The 23,090-nt window shown below is 34.9% G+C and overlaps 1 protein-coding gene across 9 annotated transcripts in view; it reads left to right on the top strand.

Moving 5' to 3' along the window:
* Positions 1–14,579, top strand: part of Prlr (prolactin receptor) — a 163,213-nt gene extending 148,634 nt beyond the window's left edge. For all 9 annotated transcript variants that reach the window (XM_010605453.2, XM_010605447.2, XM_033759146.1 and 6 more), the window contains 6 exons: positions 1,221–1,390; positions 2,420–2,561; positions 3,785–3,884; positions 4,375–4,444; positions 6,407–7,471; positions 13,494–14,579. In XM_010605453.2, coding sequence (XP_010603755.1) covers positions 1,221–1,390; positions 2,420–2,561; positions 3,785–3,884; positions 4,375–4,444; positions 6,407–7,429 — 1,505 coding nt within the window. In that variant the 3' untranslated portion in view covers positions 7,430–7,471; positions 13,494–14,579. The remainder of the gene's footprint in view (positions 1–1,220; positions 1,391–2,419; positions 2,562–3,784; positions 3,885–4,374; positions 4,445–6,406; positions 7,472–13,493) is intronic.
* The last annotated feature ends 8,511 nt before the right edge of the window (positions 14,580–23,090 follow it).

Below are 23,090 nucleotides of genomic sequence, written 5' to 3'. Positions count from 1 at the left end.
ATATTTACTCCTAGTGTGCATATATATATATAAATATAAGAGAGAGAACCAGTGATCAATATGCCATTTCTATGTTTAAATTTTAGAGGAACTTTGAGTTGTTTCCCACAGCAACTACACCAGTTTACATTCCATTAGCAATGTATGTGAGGGTTCCAATTTCTCTATGTCCTCACCAACACTTGTTATTTTTCACTTTTTTTAATTCTAGCCTTCCTAGTGGGTATAAGATGGCAGCTAACTGTGATTTTGATTTTGATTTCCTAGAAGACTTATGGCACTGAGCATCTTTTAAAAGGCTTTGGGCCTTTTGGGCCCCAAATTTGGCAATCTCTGCACCTCATTTTCCTCAAGTTATTCCCAAGGACAGCTGCATCTAAATCATATTGTTCTGGAGGGTTGAAATGTTATTTTTACCCAGTGTATAATTTTAGGCAACTTATTTTGCTTTCACTAAACCTATTTCCCCCTCTATATAATGGGTGCATTAATAGAATGCTATGATGCTGTTGGAATGATTAAATTAATGATGTAGGGATAGTGTTTTTTGTAAGTCTTTGCATGTGGTAAGAATTCATTTTGCTAACAGGAATTCAGTAAACATTTGTTGAATGAGTGAATGGGCCAAGAGGCTGTTAAGAGGTCCTTAAAGGGATCATCACTGAAAAGCTCAACTGCAAGGCACATTATAATAATATAATATTTGGAAGAATAGACTATATTGGTTATTGAGAGCAAGATGTATATTAAATGTGAAATGTAGTTGATGAACTGAGATGAAATCTGTAAACTTCTACCTACAAAGATATAGATTTAAATAGGTGGTTCACAGCAATCATGAGAATAATCAAGGAGAGTATAAACTATTTTAAATCCCTTCCCAGTACTCTTCCCCCACTTAATCCCTGAGGAAACTCAGCTATTTTAAATTCTTCCCAGTAATCTTCCACCATGCAAATGATTTGGGTTTGTATCTGACCATAGCTGGCAGAAAGTGAAGAATATGCCAAGAATGAAATCTCAGCTGTGTGTTACTCTTACCATACAAACCTCAGCTTGAAATGCAAACATGAGAGGGAAGGCACACTTTTGTCTTCCAGCAGCTTACAATGCAATAGAAAGATTGGGCTAATAATAAATGAAATTAATGATAGAAAATGGAAGAGCCAAATAAAAGGTGTGAGCAACGAATACAACTGGAATTTCTTTTATATTTATAGTTGAACCAAACCCTCCTCAGAACATAACTTTGGAAATAAAGCGGCCAGAAAACAGAAAACCATATCTATGGATAAAATGGTTCCCACCTGCCCTAGTTGACATAACATCTGGCTGGCTCATACTACAGTATGAAGTTCGATTAAGACCCGAGAATGCAGCTGAGTGGGAGGTGAGTCAAACAGAAACCTTTTTGAAGGAACCATGTTCTTTAGCAAAAATGAATGCTCACAGCTGAGATCAGATCATATATCCAATTAGTAGACAACTATATTGATCTCATGCAGACATGACCCACCCAGAAGTGGAAAGGCCTTTTCTTCTCTATTGAGATTGAAAGCAGTTCATCTTCAGCTCTCCCAGAGATAGTCCTTTGCACTACACAGCTTTCTCCCCGCTGTTTCCCACCTATCTTCCTAAGTATATTTTAGATCTTGACACTCATGAAAACACATAAATTACACTGGGGCCGGAAGTGGTGGGCAGCAGAGTGTGATCTATCTATGGTCAATGGCTCTGTAAATAAATACTTTAAGATATTTCAATGTAAAGATAATACAGTATGTCACAGGCAGTATGATATTCTATCTCCGATATGTCTCCTTTCAAAAAGAAGCATTTCCAAACATAGCCAAAATAATAAGACCCCCAAATGAGAACATTTATTTACATGCTTTAACAATATGAAATACCCAGTCCATATTTTATCCCCTTACCATGTGTTTGAAAAAAACACCTCTGACAACTCTTTTGCCAAACTATAATCCAATTCAGGACACGTGTAGTCTCTACTTGTTATAGCCTTTCAGTTTCAATGCACTCAAAAGGCTACGCCACCTGAGCAACAGATTAACTCGCCTTTCTATTTGCCTAATTTGCTCTTCATGGGTTCATTTAGCTAATTTCTCTGACACTGTATTTTCTGCGACCTGATATTAGATCTAAGACTTGTTTAGATTATCAGAAGCCATATGTCTTTCCAGTTGAAAGAAGAGAAAACCTGTTGAATTTTTTTTTGTGGGAAATTTTTACATCAAGAAAAAGATGGAACTGAAAGAGTAGAATGGAATAATGAAATCATAGTATATTCTATAAGTGTAGTTATCCACCCTAATGCCTCCTATAAATTATTTTTTAGAGGAAAAGTTTCATTAGTCATGACAAAATTCAGATGGGATTTCTTTTTCCCTATTCCCCTTAGGTACATTTTTCAGGGCAGCAGAAATATTTTAAGATTCTCAGCTTATACCCAGGACAAAAATACTTTGTCCAGGTTCGCTGCAAGCCAGATCATGGATTCTGGAGTAAGTGGAGCCCGGAGACCTCCATTGACATTCCTAGTGGTAAGTGTCCTGGTTACCTTTGCTTATAGTCCTTGCTTTGCCATTTTTAAATGGTAAATTTGCATGTAATTACTACTAACAGAGAGATTATTTTGAGCCTTAGCCAAAGAATAAGCAGAGATAGGTTTATAATCTTTTTACCAAATACACAGATATTTGGAAGGGTTTGCATCGCTCCCCGGATTCCTTAGTCACTGTCATGGAGGCTCAGTTTTTAGAATTGTCCGTAGGCATGGGCTTTGAGTGTCTCAGAGGATTTAAGGATTAGGGATTCTGTCTTCTCCATCTATCTCATCCCTACCATTTAGAGGGTCTAGTCAAGACCATCATCTAATTCTCTCAGAATTTACAAAGTATCAACTCAAAGATATAAATTGTTATTTAGTCTCTGCAAAGAATTTCATATTAACCTCTTAGCCAAGACACAGAATATGAGAGATCTGCTTAAATATGTGGCTTCTATAAGGGAATGAGTCATCTTGCATTTCTAAAATGCCTTACAGTTTACAGTGTCTTTACCTCATTTGGTACCTCTAACTCTCTTGTGTATTCAGAGAAAATGTAAATTACCATGAGGAATTAAAATGAAATTGAAACTCAGTGAAGTTAGAAGCCTTCGTAGAACAACGCTACAAAGTCTAGCTCTTCTTACAACTTAACTGAAGTGTCAGAAGTATGCTTGGCATACTGGAAAGAGCACTGAACAACTAACTGTGGGTCAGGACATGGATCTGGTTCAGCCCTGGCTGATACTAAATAAAAGCACAGGGTTTAGAAGCAGAAGGCCTGGATTCTAATCCCAGACTATAAATCGATAGTGATATCACCATTCATAGATTTCTGCACCTTTAAAACAAGGAAATGTGTTTTAAAAGCTTACCATGATTTTTGGCATTTACTAACAACTTGTTAAGCATCGGCTTTTAGTATTGCTACTGCAACTAACCATAGATTCCTTCTTTAAAGATCAAATAAAAGAATATGTGAAAGGATCTTAAAATTTACAGAATATTATAAAATATGCACAACATATTAAAATATTAATGTTGGAAAAAATCAAACCTGTCACTGATGCTACCCTGAATTGCTCTTCAAGTCTAAATACATAGTTTTTTTTTCCAATGGGTAAAAATCTTGTGTGCAAAAGTTTCATGCATAAGCTTATTGGATTGTTTTTAATGATACTGTGTGTGATCAAAGCTTTCTGGCTGTTTGTTATTTAGATTTCAAAATGAGTGATACAACCGTGTGGATCTTTGTGGCCATTCTCTTTGCTGTCCTTTGTTTAATTATGGTCTGGGCAGTGGCTTTGAAGAGCTACAGGTACTTCATTATCTCTCAGCCCTTCTCTCAACCACAGTTGTCAAGAATAATGGCAAAAACAATAATACGAAGATGAAGGAAACATACAGATAAGTCAGCACTTCATTTTAGCCATTAATTTGCAATTTGTTTGCCCATAAAAATTCTTTTATGAGTATTTTAAAAAGTAGAAAACAATGGGCTCATTTGAAGCAGGTACTCTTTCCATTAAATGAAGACTCACAATTGTGAAATAGTAAAAATTGGGCAAGAGCAACTAAAATTTAAAAAGGCAAAAAATTTAAATCATACACCAGCTTCAAAGTCAGCTTCCTGAATTAGCCAGAGCAAATTTTAATGTAAGTCTCTATAACTATTATCTTCATCACTTATTGTTTCACTCAGCCATAGAACTCTTCATGTAGCAACTATTTGGAGATAAAAGACATTTTTTTAAAAGTTGCAAAGTGAAAAGATGAGTCACTTATCTAACCTCTAAATTTTTTTATAGCATGATGACCTGCATCTTCCCACCAGTTCCTGGTCCAAAAATAAAAGGATTTGATACTCATCTGCTAGAGGTATGTGCCAAAGACAGACTGTGTGTGACTCACTGCTGTGTAATAATTAACTTTACACATGCCCACATGATCCCCAGTCAGCCAGCTTAGCTGATCATTCTTGTCTAGCTATTGCTCCTGCTTAGCATGTGTGTTAACAGAAAGAAGTATGAGAGATGAGGGTGCTAACTATCAGATACTAATAGTTTGAGGGCATGGACTGAAAGCTACAAAAAAATATAAATAAATACATGGTAATGCTTGCTAGTTTTACCAGGGCTTCTCATAAGCACAAAGAGAGCCACTTGGAACAAATAATCAATTTAGTAATAGGGCGAATATTTCGATTCATATAAAACAGGAACCCACAACCACTATACATTGGTAAATGCTATCACTTTAATATTCTTTTTATAAGACCATAGTAATAGAATATTCTATTGATCCTGTTGCTCATTTTCAACAGTTGTTTATAACTAGAGCAGTCCAGTGGGAGCTGGTCTTTGCCAAGACACATTATATTGATCCAAAGGAGAATTAAAGGTTAAAATTGTTTTGAATGAAAGGGGAGATTAGAATATTTTCAGTTTCTCTCTAGGTTCAAATATATAGTTTGAATTTGACCTTAACCTTAATAGGTTGATCTTAAAATCAATACCTGTATATAAAAACAAATTCCACTTGATCTATTTACTAGGAGGCTGACAGTTTAAGAATATAAAAAGTGACTCCCAGAGAATTTGATTTGTCTACAGTTCTCTTTGTTTGAAAAGATCATTGCGGCTGGGTGTGGTGGTGCATGCCTGTAATCCCAACATTCAGGAGGTTGAGGCAGGAGGATCACTGTGAGTTTGAGACCAGCCTGGGATACATAGTGAGTTCCAGGTCAGTCTCAACTGCATAGTGAGACCATGTCTCAAAGAAAAAAGAAAGAAAGAAAGAAAGAAAAGAAAAGAAAGGAAAAGATCATTGCAGGGTATTTGGGCTTCTGGTCCAGTGCACTTTCCTCACTATCTACTCTAACATTGACCTTTACAGAACCAGCATCAATATATTGTAACTCATGTCACAACCTCCTAGCCATTCAGACATAATAATATAGCTAATTTGAGGATTAAAAATGTAACATTCTTCCTTTCATTAACTAACCCTCAGAACATCCCTCCCAAATAGGTAGTATTATTCCCATTTTTAATGGAGAAGCTAGGCTTCAGAGAGTAGCTTGTCAAAAGTCATCTACACCCTATAAGTAATAAAGCTAAGGTGTAGGCATCAGCACCTTACCTAAGTCAGAGAATCAGGAAAAACAAGTAAGGGGAGGAAGAAAGGGGGGAGGAGGAGGAATAGGGGAGAGAAGAAAATATTAAATAGGCAAAATGAGGGAATGAAGGAGGAGGAGGAAAAAGAGGAAGAGAAGGAGGGAAATGAGAGGAAACTGAGTAGGAGTCCAAAGAAAGACTACAGGAAGAGAAACAAGGGAAGAGAGAAGAAACAGGAAGAGGAGGAGAAAAAGATGAGGAACAGCAGGAAAAGAGACAGAATTAACTTATCACCAGTCTAACGAGTGGTAGACGAGGTTAGAAGACCAGCATTGAATCCAGAACGAGGCTGCCAGTGAGTGCACAAGAGCTAGATATGTATGTGAGCATGATAGCTTCAGATGTCTCCCAAGCTCTTTCAACTTGATAGTTTGTGTTTACAGTATGTGTGTATACTACTTGTCCATTAAACTGATGTCCATTATTTCTTAGAGAAAAGTTACGTTAAACTCATAAGTTGACTTAAGAAAAACCTTTGATGAATAGTACCTAGAAGGTGATCATAGATGGCCTAGTACAGAAATACCTGGCATCTGGGAAGTCCTATGAGGCTGTTACCACACCCACCCTGCTCAAGTAATGAACAGACATCACTCAGCTGTGACACAGACTGGACATGTGATAAAGCTAACAGCTGTCTCTCCTTGTGTCTGTGTTTCCATAGAGGGGCAAGACTGAAGAACTCCTGGGTGCCTTTGGATGCCAAGACTTTCCCCCCACTTCTGACTCTGAGGACTTGCTGGTGGAGTTTTTAGAAGTGGATGATTCTGAGGACCAGCAGCTAATGCCAGCTTTTTCAAAAGAATACCCAGGTCAAGCTGTGAAATCTCAACATCTGGATCTTGACAATGACTCTGGTCATGGAAGCTGTGACAGCCCTTCCTTTTTGTCTGAAAAGTGTGGGGGACCCTGGGCCAATCCTCCCACTTTCCACACACCTGAGGTCATTAAGAAGCTAGAGAGTCTGGAAGCAAATATTACTTGCACCTGGGACTCCCAGGCCAAAAGTACGAAAGACAAAATCCTTTACTTCCATGCTAACGGATTCAGATCTTCAACCTGGCCCTTGCCACAGCCAACTCAGCACAACCCCAGGTCTCCTTACCACAGCATTGCTGAAGTAAGTAAGCTGGCTAAAGGCCCCAAAGCTGCACTGGACACTGTGATACACAAAGCAAGCAAAGATGCTTTGCAATCCTCTAAGACCACTGAGACTGGGGGAGAGGAAAGGGCAATGGAGCAGATGGAGGTGGTACGCTTCCCTCCTAAGACTGAGCAAGACACAGCATGGGTGCTGCCCCAGGAAAATGCCCCCTTTATCTCTGCTAAACCCCTGGATTATGTGGAGATTCACAAGGTCAACAGAGATGGAGCACTATCACTGACCCCAAAACAGAAAGATAGCACTGAGCAGGTAGAGAAGCCAAGGGCTCCAGAAATCATTAAAGAATATGCCAAGGTAGCCAGAGTTACGGAAAACAATATCCTAGTGTTAATGCCAGACCCACGAGGTCAAAACATAGCTTTGTTTGAAGAATCTGCCAAGGAGGCTCTGCTATCCCTTCAGCAGAATCAAGCTGAGAAAAACATGGCCTATTTCACGGTGACACCAAACAACTTCAGACTCCAACAGGATGGGTTGGGTTACCTGGATCCTGCAAGCTTCATGAGCTCCTTTCGTGGATAGCTTGAGAAATGGATGATTGGCAGAAATGTGATTTTTCTTCAGGTAACACTACAGAGTTATGAAAAACTATCTTTTAGCCAATGTTCAAGAATGTGGGTAGAATAACACTACTTCACTCCTTTTCATGCTTCATGCTCAACACTTGCCTTTCTTCAACAGCTGATATTCAAAACAAATCATTTGTCTCCTAACTGTGATTTGTAGGTTTACTTTTTGCTATTAGTTATAAAACTCATGTGTTCAATGAAATAAAAGCACATTGCTTAATATTGTTGAGGGACAGTGTCAATAAGGTATATCCTCTGAGAAAGGCTTTCATGGTTTGGTATGTGTCAGAGGGAATGAAAAAATCAAAATGATTTTGCACAGGAAGATGACAGATGTGTAGAAAATGAAAACCACTTTTGAAAAACAATTTCCTAACTTTTACACTACTCTTTCACTTTATTAGGATTGTCCAAATAAAACACATTTAAAGAAAATGTATTCCAGAACAACTGATGAATTGTTTACATCAGTTCCTATACCTTACTAACACATTGCTAATATGCAAGTGACACTTCTCATTTTTTCTTAAAATAGTTTGAATATGGCATGAGTTTCTCCCTTGAATTTTATTCCATTCCAAAGTCTCTAGAGAATATAGTTTTGGAAAGTAAAAGTATCTTATGTAAGAGGCAAATGAAGTTCATGTGGTGAATCTTTTTAAAATGTTTTCCTGCATCATTTCAGAAGGATAGATAATTTATTATATACCCTAGTATTTTCTTAGTGAAAAAATTCCCAAAAGACTAACTTTAAATTGAAAGAATCACAGCAGGATGCTAATAGAAATACTGCCTTACTGTACATACAAATTCTACTTTAATACAAACCCGTAAGTTTAGCAATGTATTTTTGAAGACTATTTTTCTATTGTCTAGGCAAAATAAAGGACTATTTTCTATTTTCCCAGTATAACTTTTTATGTATTCAGTGGGTACAGTACTTGCTGCTGCTGCAAGGTTATAATGATATTTGCAGTACATATGCAGTCCCTATTTGCAGAGTAAAATCCCATATGAAGTAGATAATGAAATTCAGTTTACAACACAATGGACTATATTCTTTGATTCTTTTTATGTCCAGTGTACTTTAAGCAGCAACCATTACAGCCAATTTAGGATTTTAGGACTCACCACAGACTAAAAATAATTTCTCCTGTGACTTTAAGGCTATTCTAGGGCTTCTGCTCATCAATGGATGGGTCTTCCTAAAGCTACCATTTAAAAAGGAGAGTGTGATTTCTAACATTTATTATGTTTTGTTTTGTTTTTCTGAGCAATCTTGGGCATCAGAATTTTAAGAAAAAACAGGAGTTAGTATCTCTCTGGAGTAAATCTATTTGCAAAATGTTGGCAGAGGTAGATACAGTACACATATTAGAAGTGTCCAAGTAAAAGTTCAGGAAACCAAACATCTGCAGAACAACAGGAACATCTCCAAAAGTCAAGATAGAATTGTGAGAATATGCAAGGCAGTGCCAAGGGTAGGACCCTTGAGAGGGGGTCAAAGCTTGGATCTCCATTTTAATGGGAGCATCCATTACTTATTTGTGGCTCAGACTGCCTCCTTGTATTTTCTACTTCACTTCTTGACAAATCCATTCTGTTTTCATTGACTAGCTAGCCATAGAGAACTTGAACCCACTCTGTGAGTTAAATATTCAGCTCCATATTGATAGGACCTGGACACGGATGTTTCCTGATGATTGAAAGTGAATACTTTGCCTGTGCTTTCTGAAGTGCAAAAGTAAAAGATCTGAAACTGTATTTTCCTAGTACAGTTCAAAAATAAGACCTTGTGAGTGAAGGAAGCATTTGAGAAAGTTTTCCACACTAATTCCATCCCCTACATCCTCAATGCTCAGTGTCTGAGAAGCAACTGCATGGGTATCATCTGGCCACTGTTCGAAATTTTTGTTTGCAGAATCTCAGGGTCCAGGCCAAACCTATAAAATCAGCATCTGCATTTAAGATCTAGATGACTCATGTGCACACTGAAATCTGAGAAGCATTGTCCTAGTTGATCTTTTCCACGAAAGGTTATTTTAGTGCATGCAAATAGTCATCTCTTGGGAAGTACAGACTAAGTCTGTTCAGCTTGCAATAAACAATCCTGTCTGTAAGAATAAGGCCAAAAAGAAGAAGAAAAAGAAATCTATTAGTGGTCTAAGATGCACAAAATGATATTTTGTTTATATGAATATGAGAAAATGTATCTCTATGTACATATATCATATAGTTTGAAAACAAAAATAATCTGCTTTTGACATAATTTTGCATATATGAAGAATATTTTGACTGGCTAAGGATTCAAACCAAATCTCCAAAAATCACCAGTTAGCACTCATATTAAATAAAGTCAAGACTGCAATATTATCTATGCTATGATCAACTAGCACTGTCTATTTAGGATTTCTTTTTATGGCCTAAAATATTTTCTATTGAGAAGACAGCTGTTTGTATAGAGGAATGCATACCAGGGGTCAAAAGACCTGGATTCTGGTCCTAAACCTTTTATCTTGGAGAGACTAATTCCCTTCTCTGGATTTCACTTTTCTTTGATGAAAACATTGGACCAAATAGTCTCTAAGATCTTTTTAAACTCTGACTCTTTGCTTCCATGACTCACTGAATATTTTCCTACAAAGATCATTTTAACCAATGCCCAGTATCTTAATTAAGCTATCAAATAATTAAAATAATTGCTTTTCATTATGGAAATACAAAGTAATCATCAGCGATGTTGTCTTCTTCATATTTCACTTTTTAAATCATCAGCTCCAGTTTGTCTTAATATATTTCACATCATTTTATAAGCTATACAGGCATGGAATCGTATTCTAAAATTGTGTGAAAATACATAAAGAGGAGAGGCCTAAGATAGAAAAGACACACATCAAAAGAGGCAATGACTCTTTAACTGATCGTTAATGGCAGCAAGTCTTATTTAATCCTCACTTAGTCCAGCAGCCTCAACACTTTCTTCCTATATCTGCTTATTGATCATAGTTTACAAATAACCATTACCTAAGAAGTTTAGGAACCTTATGCTCTGAGTTATGAAAAGTCATACTTTTATAAACAAATAGTTAAATATTCAAGTTATAAAGCCAATGGAACCTGGGTTTGGTCGATGAATGATTTCTGGGAGCTTATGATTCAAATAGCAAAATGTTCTCATACCAGTTTGAACAAATGTTCAAAGGGCACCCTCATGTAAGCACAAGTTACTCTTAGCCATGTCACTGATTTTTGTAGATGTTAAATTTTCCTAAGTGCCTAAGACCAGTCCTGGTAGTCAGTTATGGACTAAATATTCAAACTGATTTGATCTGAAAAGATAGATCTCTTACTGCCTATATAAGATCAGAGTAGTTTGACTCCCTGTCCTGTGATCACCCAGCTGAATTGGTGAATCCAGAATTAAGGAACAACCAGAGGCACCTGATTTCCAGGTAGCAGTTCATCTCTAGAGGAAATTGGCTTCCTCTTTTTTAAACTGTCCTCTGCTGCCCATCACATGCAGGAAGAGTTGGCCCTGCCTTTAGTAATTTCCCTATCCCCTTAGAGTGCACAAGAAAGGAACTGATTTGTATGCTTTTAAAAAGTGCCTTTACTTTTTTGTAAGTTTTCATTTTGCAAGAAAATTATAGTAAGTGGAAAGTAAAATATACTTAATATGAATTTCTTTTACGTGAATTGAGAGATGGAAAAAAGGGGGCCAGAAAGGGAATGATGAAATGGTCTAAGGGCTAACTAGTACAATATTTAATGGTTTTTGTATATTGTTAATTGAATTATCATACAGCTAATGTGAATAGTATAACTTAATTTGTCAGATAAGCAATTGAGTCTGGCTATGATTTGAGGATAAACCTACCACCCTATTATTCCAGCTTCTCCATTTAAAAACATCGATGCACTTCTGAATGTCACTGAAAGACCAGTGCCTGCCTGAAAAAGGCAATTGTGCACTTCAAAATTTCACACACAGTTGGAAAAACATGAATGACTGAATCAGTATTCCTAGTGTTGCTAATATAGATTTGCCATTGATAAAGCCTTGTGTGTACTTCAGTGAACAAATTTCCTTTTTGCCTTTTACTCAAGCACAATATTTTAAAGATCTAATCTTTATTAGATCGCATCACTACCACTAAACAGGCTATATAACCTTGCTTAAATTCGTTAAATTTTGGTCACCATTTGCTAAAAAAGTGAGTAGGCCAAAAATATTTCCAACACTTCCCTCTCTCTCTCTTTAATTCTCATGATCCAGATAGTCAAAAATTTCAGCTGAAAGACCTAGGTGCAGTCTTTTGCTGACATGTTCTTGACCTACCCGTGCATTCGTGAGTCAGTGTGTCTGAAAAATGTGTCAGAGAAAAACTGAGATTCATTATTTAAAGTATAGTGGATTTAGTGTCCTTGTTTCTCCTTTTCCTTCTTAGCTTCAAAGACCTTGTAGGTTGCACTGCTTCTCTTTTCCTAACAGTTAAATATGTACAGTAGCAACCATAGGACCTACAACACACAAAATTGTTCATAAATAATGAGTTTGGCCCTGAAAAGGACAGGTCCAATGTTAAACCAGCCATGCATATATCCAAGCTGAGGGTCATGAGTACACCCTGTTCAGAGGTTTGCATGAACAAAGATTCAAGCCTATATTCGTTATGTGGCTAATTCAAAGGCCATCAATAAATCTAAGCTATCTCAGTGAGTCTTAAGGAGAAACAAAAATATAGAGTGGTTGTTTTAGAGCTTATGATCTAACTAGAAACTATATTTACAATTGCAAGCCAGATGTATTCCATGGTTAGCAAACACATCATCTGTACATCAAATGGGAGTTCTTTCCAAACTTTTGTTTTTCAGGAAGGTGATTTTTGGTATGAAAACATTGTAGTATCTATTTCAATTCAAGTTAAAAAAAAAAAAGAAGAAGAAAATAAGTTGTTTCCAAAGTTCTGGGCATCTCAGAGTGCTCATAAATGCCAAGACTAGCCAATAAACCCACATGTTAGGGAAAATTATAAATATATTAATTTTCTGAGTTTACAGGTGAGACATACTTAATTCACACCAAAGGCTGCCGGCTAGTCTGCCCAAATCAATTCCTTTGACTGCTGTCCTAAATTCAATTTAAACAGCATTGAGATGTGTACAGTGGAAAGATATAACCTGTTTATATGGTGTGGTCAATGACCAGAGAGTCGCTGAGATAATCTTAGTGTGTTAATCAATTAATATTTTACCTGCTGCTATTTAAAAAAAGGAAAACAACACTAAAATCTTTGGGAACTAAAGCAGTAATATTAGAAATAATTTTTAATAGTCACAGTCAAATTATGCTTCACCTGAATAAACTTCAAAATACTGAGTTTTTCTGTGCACATTTTGCACATCTTGAGGGGGGATCTTTTTCTCATATTATCTAAAATTGAAAAATTATTCAGAAAAATACCTCTGAAAAGTATTGTTTTATAAAATCCCTGAAAAAAAAAAGACATTGAAGTGACAACCTCCCCTCTGTGCCCTAATAACCTTCTTTCAGAACTGCTTACAGAAAGGTATTACATCTCCTGCGCTGACTCTTTCAGTGGCGTATGTATTTGTCATATAGCATTACTAACTTTAGAGAAACCATTATATTACTTTATATTATATTGTTTTATGTGTTCCAAAATACTATATGTCACATTAAAATATATAATCTTCATGAAACTCATCATGTAATAAAATGAAAATCATTTAATGACACAATTTATCCATCTATAATTTCAATATGATCGTGTCTACATCTATAAAACAAAACTAAAAATATATAATAATATATTTGTTGAAACTGTGAATGTACTAATTTTTTTCTGTACTCTGTCTAGAAGCAGTGTATGCAGTTGTACAGCTGACATGGGCTCTATGTGTTTAAAGTACAATCCAACAACCGCTTAAATGTCATTTCCCGCATTTTGCTTCGTGACACTACTGAGTGTTCATGTGTGTTATTTGCATTATAGGCTGGCTTTTGCACTTCATTCATCGAAACAATTTAAGAGTCTCATGTGGAAACCAAAGCAGTCTAGACTCCGCCCATGGAGTGATGGTCCTGCAAAGCCATATTGAAGTGAAGTCTCTGCCATAGTGCAAGGTTCCATATTTTCAAAGCTACCACTACCTCTGCTTTTCCTTTTTCCCTAGAAAATGCCAAGCAAAATTCCTTGACATTAAGTGGGAAATCAGAAGTGATTGTTACAATGTGTTTTTATGGAGTACGCCTTCTAATTCAACACTTTGCAGCTTTTTGCTGTTTTCTGAGTCACCATTTTTTTACATTGTTATATTTCATTTAGAAAAACTGGCTGATGAGTAAAGTTCAGAATGCATATATCATCATCAGATTTTTTAAAAATTACAGAGTACAGGTTTATTTCTTGTAAGTCACTTCAGGGTGGTTTCCCAAAGCCATGATAATCAATGTGATTATTGAATATACCCAGCTCAGTGCCTAGCTCAGTAAATGTTTACATCCCTTGATTACCTTTCCTCTATTTTTTTCTTACTTGAAATCAAGAAGAGCAAATTTACATGTGTGTCTTTGAAACAATTTTTCATGAAGAGTGTTTGCTGCTAATAGATCTATAGTTGGGAATACAACGAAATTTCCCTATATCCCTTAAAAATAAACCTTTTCTTTATTTGACTTCAGCCATCAAGTACACTATGGTATGGGAAACATCAGCCATTTATAAGAAATAATTTCAATTCAATTTTTAAAGTTCATTTCTATGTTACTGTTATACATCTGTTTTTTTTCTTTTTAGCCTTAAAGAATTACACTCATCTGATTTGTTATCTTGCATTTTTAATTTTGTAAACTTTTGATTATTGCACATTGTGCTTCCTGTTTTCCAAGGACTTTTTCATTTGCATCCTTCTATTTTACAGGGACAGTATGGACAGTTAAATCTTTGTCAAAAGAATGAGAGATTATGCTAACTGCTATTCTCACATCTTCATTTTTACTGCATGCCAAAAACAATGCTTGCCAAACAAAATCTTGGACATCCCAGTGTAATATGATTGTTATATTTCTATTTATGTAATTATTCAAAATACCAATTCAGTGCTTGGCTCAATAAATGTTTATTTCCCTTGCCTATCTTTTGTCTATTTTTGTTTTATTTAAAATGAAGGAAGAGTAGAATAACACGTGTAGCCAATATTATTTTTTTGAAATTTTTTTGTTGCGAAAAGATCTATAATCAGGAAATTGTTCCTATAAGTTCAACCAAAACATCTTTCCTTATTTACCCTGCTATATGATTACAAGGCAAAATTTCCCTCCTTTACTTCATTCTTGTCTGATAAAAAATAAAGTGAAATGGAACCATGTATATTTGGATCAAATAAGAGAAGCTTGTTTAAATATTGTGAAATAAAGGAATCACCAACCCATCAAAAAATAAACAGAATCCCCTTGAAAATTCATCAATATATTATTAACTTCTTGTCTGACAAATTCTGTCAGATGAAGTGTAAGCAAATAGCACACTTCTAACAAATCTAGATCTTAAAATCATCTACTGTTCCTGCTAGCGTCACAAAACTGCAAAATTGCAAACTATTCACTGCCACCTTCTAAGGAGGAATGAATTTCTTTTTCATATGAGTGTCGTACTCTCAAACTTGGCTTCAGGCAAAGAAACACTAGCTCTCTTCTATTGTAAACTTTAACTTTTGGGTCTATTTATATTTTCAAGTTGCAAAATTTGAAGTATCAGTCTCCAGTCAAAGGGTCTGCACAGTTAGTGATGAACTGTGTAAATTACACATCACTTTCAAAAAGAACTGCGCAGGCTTTCTTGAAGGAAACCAGAAATTCTGTGTTGCTGCATCTTGTCAGAATCCCATCTGAAACCTTAATGTAATCAAGACTGCTACTTCATCTTACTAACCAAACTTTATACATTCTTGATCTACCTCATTTTTAAGGGCTGGGAGATACAATTTCCCAGTATGGTATGGAGAAGGATGGGGACTTGGAGAAGTATAAGAAATACAGTCATTGAGAACCTGGGATTTAGCTCAGTGGTTCTACTGCCTGCCTCACAAGCACAAGGACCTGGGTTCGATCCCAGGTACCAAAAAAAAAAAAAAAAAAGAAGAAAAGAAAAGAAATATAGTCATTGAAAAGCCCTCAACAGAGAACTTCCTGGATATGGGGGGAAAATTTTCTACCAGCTTCAAGAGTCCTCTTAAACTGTGCAAGCAAAATCAAAATCAAAACTATTGTTGATGTTATAAATATAGTTCACTTGAGAAGTCCTAACATGTAAAATTGGAATTCTTTTATCTATAACCCCCTCCACCCACTCCACAGGTCCACCAGCTCATGCAAATGTTAAGTGTCTTCTTTTGTTATAATGAGGTTCACATTAAAACATATCCTTCAAACTGACTTGAAGCACAGATGTTTTTTATAGTTGCAGTAAATTATTTTTTAAAGAAAAGTTTAGGGGATGTCAGTGAAATAAAGCACTTGCATGCTGGACAACAAACACTGGTATGAAAAAGAGTGACTCAGGAATTCTCATCACTATATTTATAAAAGTGTTTAAAGGTATTTGTAAATGCCAAAGTTACAGTTTTAAAGTGACACATTTGTTACTTGGAAAATTAGTAAAATTTACAAGGTAAATTTAAATGTCATTTATCAATAGTTTTACTTTACATGGTCGATATTGATATGGTTGTTTTACTATGCAACTTTATAATACATTTTTCAATCACTTTTCAGAGCAAATTCTTTTGCAAGGGCAACAATGCTTTACCTTAAGGTGTCTTAATAAAATATTTCCTGAAAAATGGCGTGCGCGCGCGTGTGTGTGTGTGTGTGTGTGTGTGTGTGTGTGCCCGTGCTTAAAACTGAAACTTGAGACAAGCTTCTTTTCTTTGCTTCAACAAACATAATTAGAACATATTTTTAAGGAAAGGGGAAAATGGCATTCTAACCCTCCTTAGAAATATGCAGGCACATGATAAAATACATTTTAGGACACTCATCCATGGTATTTTTTTTGAGACACAAATATTTGTGCTCAAATTTCAATCCCTTCTGATTTCCTCTTCCTATTAATGGTACATCAAAACTGAATCTTCCTTCTAACCCGGCTAAGTTCTGCGTTTTCTCTCTCTATTGTCCTCATGTTGCTGCAGGCTTTATTCACTTGCCAGACCAGAGCCCTGGAAATGCACTCTGGGGATGCCCAGACTTCTCTGGATCTTCTAGAAACAAACAAGAAAAATCAAAAGGAGAATTTCCAAATCTGAGATAAAATCTTCTCAAATAAAAATGAAGCCATAAATCAGATTGCCAAAGACTGACATTTTCTTTTACTCGTTTCTCCCTACCCAGAATTACTTTACATTTTTATTCAACCTCCACCTATGACTTGATCTTTTTGTGATCTTTTGTTTCTTGCATAAATACTTAAAAATCACATAGGAAAACAAAGCAAAACATAATTACAAATATCAAATTTGATAAATGATATTTTGACTTATCAGTTCCAGCACTTTTAAACAAATGAAACATCACAGGTACTGTAATTTGCATCCTATAACAATTCTCTAGCCCTCTCTTTAGTGAGGCCCACAATTGCCCTAAATCTTCCTGGATTTTTTTTTCTTCATTGAGTTTATTGGTACATTTTACGTATACAGTACAGTTACATTCATCATTGGGATCTTGTTCCTTTACATGACAAGTCTTGGTACAGTACCTTGTATTCATAAGTAATATATATAATTACTTTGGTGTTTATGAATTTTATTTCAGTACTAGCATATGTGATTATATTCCAGCTTATTGGTTCTATCTGTTGTAAGCGGATACATATATGAATTTTTTAATTAATCTCCCTACAGATAAGCTCCTTATTTCCACTATTTTAAGTAACTTTACACTAGACATTCCTATGCCAGTTTCATTTTGGTACCGGGAATCGAACTCGGGACCTTGCTCTTGCAAGGTAGGTGGCAGAACCACTGAGGCAAACTCCCAGCCCTGCCAGTTTCATTTTGTAAGGTTTCTCCAGCATATAAACCTAAGAGGCAGAATTGTTGGGTGACATAAAAAACATATTTTAGCATTTCTTAAACATTAAAACATTGCTCTCTCTCTCTCTCTCTCTCTCTAAAGTAGTTGAAAAATTTACAGCCCTCACATCAATGTAGGAGCTTCCCCATCTTTGTCATGCCTAGTGTTGTAAAAGGTTTTCCTATTTGCCAAGTTTATGAGTATAAAGTTATACATTGTTGTTATTTTAATTTTTATTTTTCTGATCAATCTATCTTATATCTGAATAACTCACCCTTTACCTGCTTGGTTTTTATGGCATCTTTGTAATCTTCTGGATATCTACATGTGTCCAAATCTTAATCTGAGCTTCTACTCTGGTATACTTGTCTGTTTATCTATCCCTGTGCTAGCTAGCACTCCATTGATTTATCGTCTTATCATATTCAAAGTCCACCTATCTGGTAAGTTATTTCCAACAACACCATACCCTTACTCAAAATTATTCTAGCAAAGCTGTCACATCAATTTTGTGATGGGCCTATCAAATTTCTCAAAAACTTGTATTGATCACTATATTATGAATTAAGTTTATGTATTAATTCCAAGAGAAGTTATATCCTTAAAACATTGTGTCTTTCCTAATCATGAACATGAGCTGTCATTTTATTCACACTAATCTTCAATAAACCTTTACATTATTCTTCATAAACTTTCATATTTGTTTTACTAGATTCATTGCTAGGCACCATGTAATTTTTTTGTTTCTATTATAAATGGCGTCTTTTAAAAATTACCTTGGGCCAGGGATTTAGCTCAGTGGTTCCTCTGCCTGTCTTGCAAGAGCAAAGTCTCAAGTTCAATTCCTACTACCCCCCAAAAAATAAAAAATAAAATAAAATAAATAAAAATTATCTTATTCTAAATTGTTGTTTCTGGTATGTAAAAGCAGTCGCTACTGTTTAATATAATCTTGCATGCTACTTTACCGAAATCTAATTATTAGTTCTTACAATGTATAGATTTTCTTGGAATTTCAATTTTTACAATTTTATTATGAGGAAGTAATAATGTTATTTCTTCTTTTCCAGTCCTTATATCTATTTTTTCTTCCTTGATCTATTTCTTGGGGTGGGGGTTCAGCACAATATTAAATAAAAACAGAGTGATGGGCGTTCTTTCTTACTCCTAACATTAAAAACAGTGTTACTAAAAAGTTACTTAAGTCAATGCATCATGTAGGTGTTTACACACCTTAGTTATGTTGAGGAAACTCCTTTATATTCCAAGTTTGTTACTAATTGTTTCTTGTGAATTGGTGTTAAAAGTTTTCATATATTTTTTGGCTATTTGTATTCCTTCCTCTGTGAAGTGTCTATTCGTTTCTCTTCCCCATTTGTTGGCTGGATCTTTAATTTTAGGTGTTTAAATATTTTAGTTCTTTGTGTATTCTAGACATTAGTCCTCTATCTGAGGAGTAGCTGGAGAAATGTTTCCCATTCTGTAGGCTGTCTCTTCACTCTACTGATTCTTTCACTGCACAAAAGCTTTTAAGTCTGATACAATCCCTTTGGTCAATTCTTGCTATTTCTCGGGTGATTGAGGTTCTGTTTAGAAAATCCTTTCCTACACCTATGTCTTCAAATTTTTAATCTGTTTTATCTTCCAGTAGGTTTAATGTTTCTGTTTTAATATTTAGATCTTTCATCCATTTTGATTTTAACTTAGTATATGTGAAAGATATGCATCTAGTTTCAATCTTCTGTAAATAATCAACCAGTTTTCCCAGTACCATTTGTTGAATAGGCTGTCTTTCCTCCAACATGTACTCCTGCCCCACTGTAAAAGAATATAGTTGAATGTGGCAAGGGAGATTTCTCTATCCTCAGTTCTATTCCATTGATCCATGTATCTATTTTTCTTCTAGTATCATGCTGTTTTTATCACTGTTGCTTTGTAGCACAGCTTGAAGTCGAGTATTGTCATGAATAGCCTTTATCATATTCTGGTATGGTCCTTATATACCTGTTTTCTTTAGGGTTTATATCATGAAGTGGTTTTTGTCAAAAACCATTGATAGTATTATATGGTTTTTGACCTTGCTCCTGTTTAGGAGATGTATTACATTTTATGGACTTACATATGTTGAACCATCCTTTCATTTCTGAGATGAAACTTACTTGATCATGATATCTGATCTTTTTTATAATGTGCTGCTTTCTATATGCTAGTTTCTCATTGAGGATTTTTGCATCCATGTGCATTAAGGAGATTAGCCTATAGTTTTTTTAGATGGGTCTTTATCTGGTTTGGGAATCAGGGTGTTACTAGCTTCCATAAATTAATTAGAAAGCATTACATCCCTTTCAATTTCTTTGATGATCTTGAGGAGTACTAGTGGTATCACATTCTTTGTAGAATTCAGCAGTGAATCCATCAGATCCTGGGCTTTCTTTAGTCGATAGAGTTTTTATTACTGTGTCAACATCATTGCTTGCTACTGGGTTGTTAAGCATATTTATATCCTCGGGTTAGTTTTCATAGTTTTTTTGTGACTAGGAATCTGTTCATTTCTTCAAATTTTGCTAATTTGCTGAAATAAAATTTTTCAAAGTAGTTACTATCTTCTGGATTTCAACAGCGTGTTTTGATTTAAACTTTTTCATTTCTAATTGCATTGATGTGAGTTTTTTCTTTCTTTCTCTTGGTAAGTCTGGTTTAGGGCTCATCTATTTTGTTTATTCTTTTGAAGAACCAATTCTTTGATTCATTGATTTTTTTTACTGATTTTTTTAGACATAATTTCATTGATTTCATCTCTCATCTTTATAATTTCCCCTTTAATTTTGGTTTGGTCCTGGTTTGTTATTATTTCTCAAGTATCTGAAGTATCTTATTCTCCAGTATCTTAAGATTTCTCATAAAATTATTATTTGACCTTGCTCTGTTTTCCTAATATGAACTGCTTTCATAGTGTCCTATCTATGTTCATTAAGGAGTCTTGAGTTGTACAGTTATTGATATTAACTTCCAGAAAATTTTTAATTTCTTTTTTATTTTTTCTGTGACTCATTTGTTGTTTGGGAGTATGTTGTTAATTGGCCAGGAGCTTTTGCCTTTCAAAAATTTATTCCATTGTTGATTTCTATTTTCACTGCACAGTGGTCTGATAGTATGCATGGGGTAACTTCAATTATTTTATATTTACTTAAACTGGTTTGGTGAACTAACTTTGCATTCTTGAGGAAACCCTACTTTTTCATGATATATTTTTGCAAATTGTATTAGATTTGATTTGCTAAAATTTTCCTTAGGATTTTTTCATTTATGCAATTCTTCTATTTTACTACTTGAGATAAACTTTTCTGAGGTGATTTATAAATTAAAATATTCTAGAATTATAAAAATTTCTATTTACAATTCTACCAAGTTTTCTTGATACATTGTGAGGCTGTATTATTAGATGTATACAGATTTAAATATGCAGTCCTCTTAATGATTTATTCCTGTCTTTGTTAATTATGATCCCTGTTTTCCTTGATTGATTCTCTGTAATAAAACACATATTTTTCTGATATTAACATTACTTTTTTTTTTGGTTTTTTGAGATAGGGACTCACTATGTAGTTGAGACTGACCGGGAACTCACTATGTAGTCCAGGCTGGTCTCAAACTCACAGCGATCCTCCTGTCTCAGCCTCCCAAGTGCTGGGATTAAAGGTGTGTGCCACCACACCCGGCAACATTACTATCTTTCTTCTGGGAAATAAAACTCTTTTGATTCTTTACTTTTAGTTATCCTATATTTTAGCATATTGTCACCATGTTTTAGGTGTATTTTATAAAAAGCATATAGCTAGATTTATTCTCATTATATAGTTGAGAATTTTTCCTTTGGGTGATTGTACATTTCTCTTTTTTGTATTTGATGAATATTTCCCTCATTTTTATTTTGCAATCAGAATTATTTATAGCAGCCAATTCTGTAATAATCATTACAGGAACAGGATATAATCAAACATCCTCACCAGGTAATTCACTGTATATATAAGAGCTCTAAGTTCAAGGGCAGCTCTTCATCTATATAGGAACAACCATAGCCATAGTCAGCCAACTTCTAAAGACTATCATCCTGATGTGACTGCAAGAAATAATTGTGCTTTGGTTGTGAAGTTCAAGAGAATGGACAACTGGAGAATTTCAAATGCTAGTAGTGGGACTCATCATTCTACCACAAGAAATTGATTTAAATTTATAAGATTTTCCTTTTAAATATAAAAATTCCTTTAAAAAGATTATCCACTAGCCATTCTGCCACAAGTATTATTGAATAATATTTCATGAGTATATGTGTCAGGTACTGTGCTAGGATAAGCAAGTAAAATGGATGCTCTCCATGGCTTCTCAGGACTGCAGTCTAGGAAGAAAGCTAGATTAATCCATTTTTCCGAGTCTCTCAGAATGTGGCTTTTAAAAAAAAATAGCAAGTTCAATAATTCTGATAATACTTGTCTGAAGAGTCCTAATGAATAAATGAAATGACTTTAACTATCCACCCTTTTTTTCAAAATAATCAGTATTGCATAAAACTCTTATGGTTATAGTTTCAGAACTATATCTCTGTTTGGTTATTCCCTTCTTACACATTTGCCAGTCTCAATCTGGACACTCTGTACACACCACTCTTCATAACTCATTAACTATGAAAAGGAATACATATTAATAAAGTTTCATGGAAATGAAATTCTTCAAAGATTGTCTTTTCTTCAATTCTAAAACTTAAAATTAGTTAATAAAAGAAAAAATTATTTTGCAAAAACTGTTAATAATCCTCAGTAACTTTTAATGTAGTTAATGTCATGTTATTAGCAGGATCCCTGGGAACAAAGAGGAAAGGTCAGTTACATTCAGGACTTAACTAATTAACCACCAGTGAACATGCATGCAAAAATTCTCTTCTGCAACTTTTAAACTACCCAGTTTCTAAATATTTTTTCAATGAGAAAACCCAGTATTTCTTTACCTGATGAAATACATTCTGTACTTTTAAAGTTATGCATTCTCTGAGAAATAGAAAACTTCAAGAAATGTCAAAAGACTAATAATATTTACCATTTGAGTAACCAAGGTAATTCCTCTTCAATGATGTTCTTATATAAAATGGAAATAAAGAGAAAAAGCAAAAAAAATCCACAAACAATATCTCCAAAAACTGTGTAATGATTTCAAGAGGTGTAGTATGTGTATAATTGAAATATCAGAAGGAGAATAAAGAAAGGAATAGAAGAAATATTTGAAATAGTAATGACTCTTATGGTAAGGGTGTTCATGTCTCCCCTAAATTTGTATGTTGAAATTCTAACCCCCAGCATGACGGTATTAAGAGGCAGAGCTTTGGAGAGATGATTAAGTCATAAAGGTGGAGTATGTCATGAGTAAAATTAGTGCCCTTACATAAGACATTCTAGGGAACTTGTTCACCTTTTCTATAATGTATGGACACATAAAAGTAACCATCTATGAGGAACAGGGCCCT

Source organism: Fukomys damarensis, unplaced genomic scaffold (genome assembly GCF_012274545.1).
Source record: "Fukomys damarensis isolate Sample0158 unplaced genomic scaffold, DMR_v1.0_HiC HiC_scaffold_1, whole genome shotgun sequence".
Classification (NCBI taxonomy): Eukaryota; Metazoa; Chordata; class Mammalia; order Rodentia; family Bathyergidae; genus Fukomys; species Fukomys damarensis.
The sequence above is the reverse complement of the archived record's forward strand: the minus strand, read 5'-3'. Positions and strand labels throughout refer to the sequence as shown.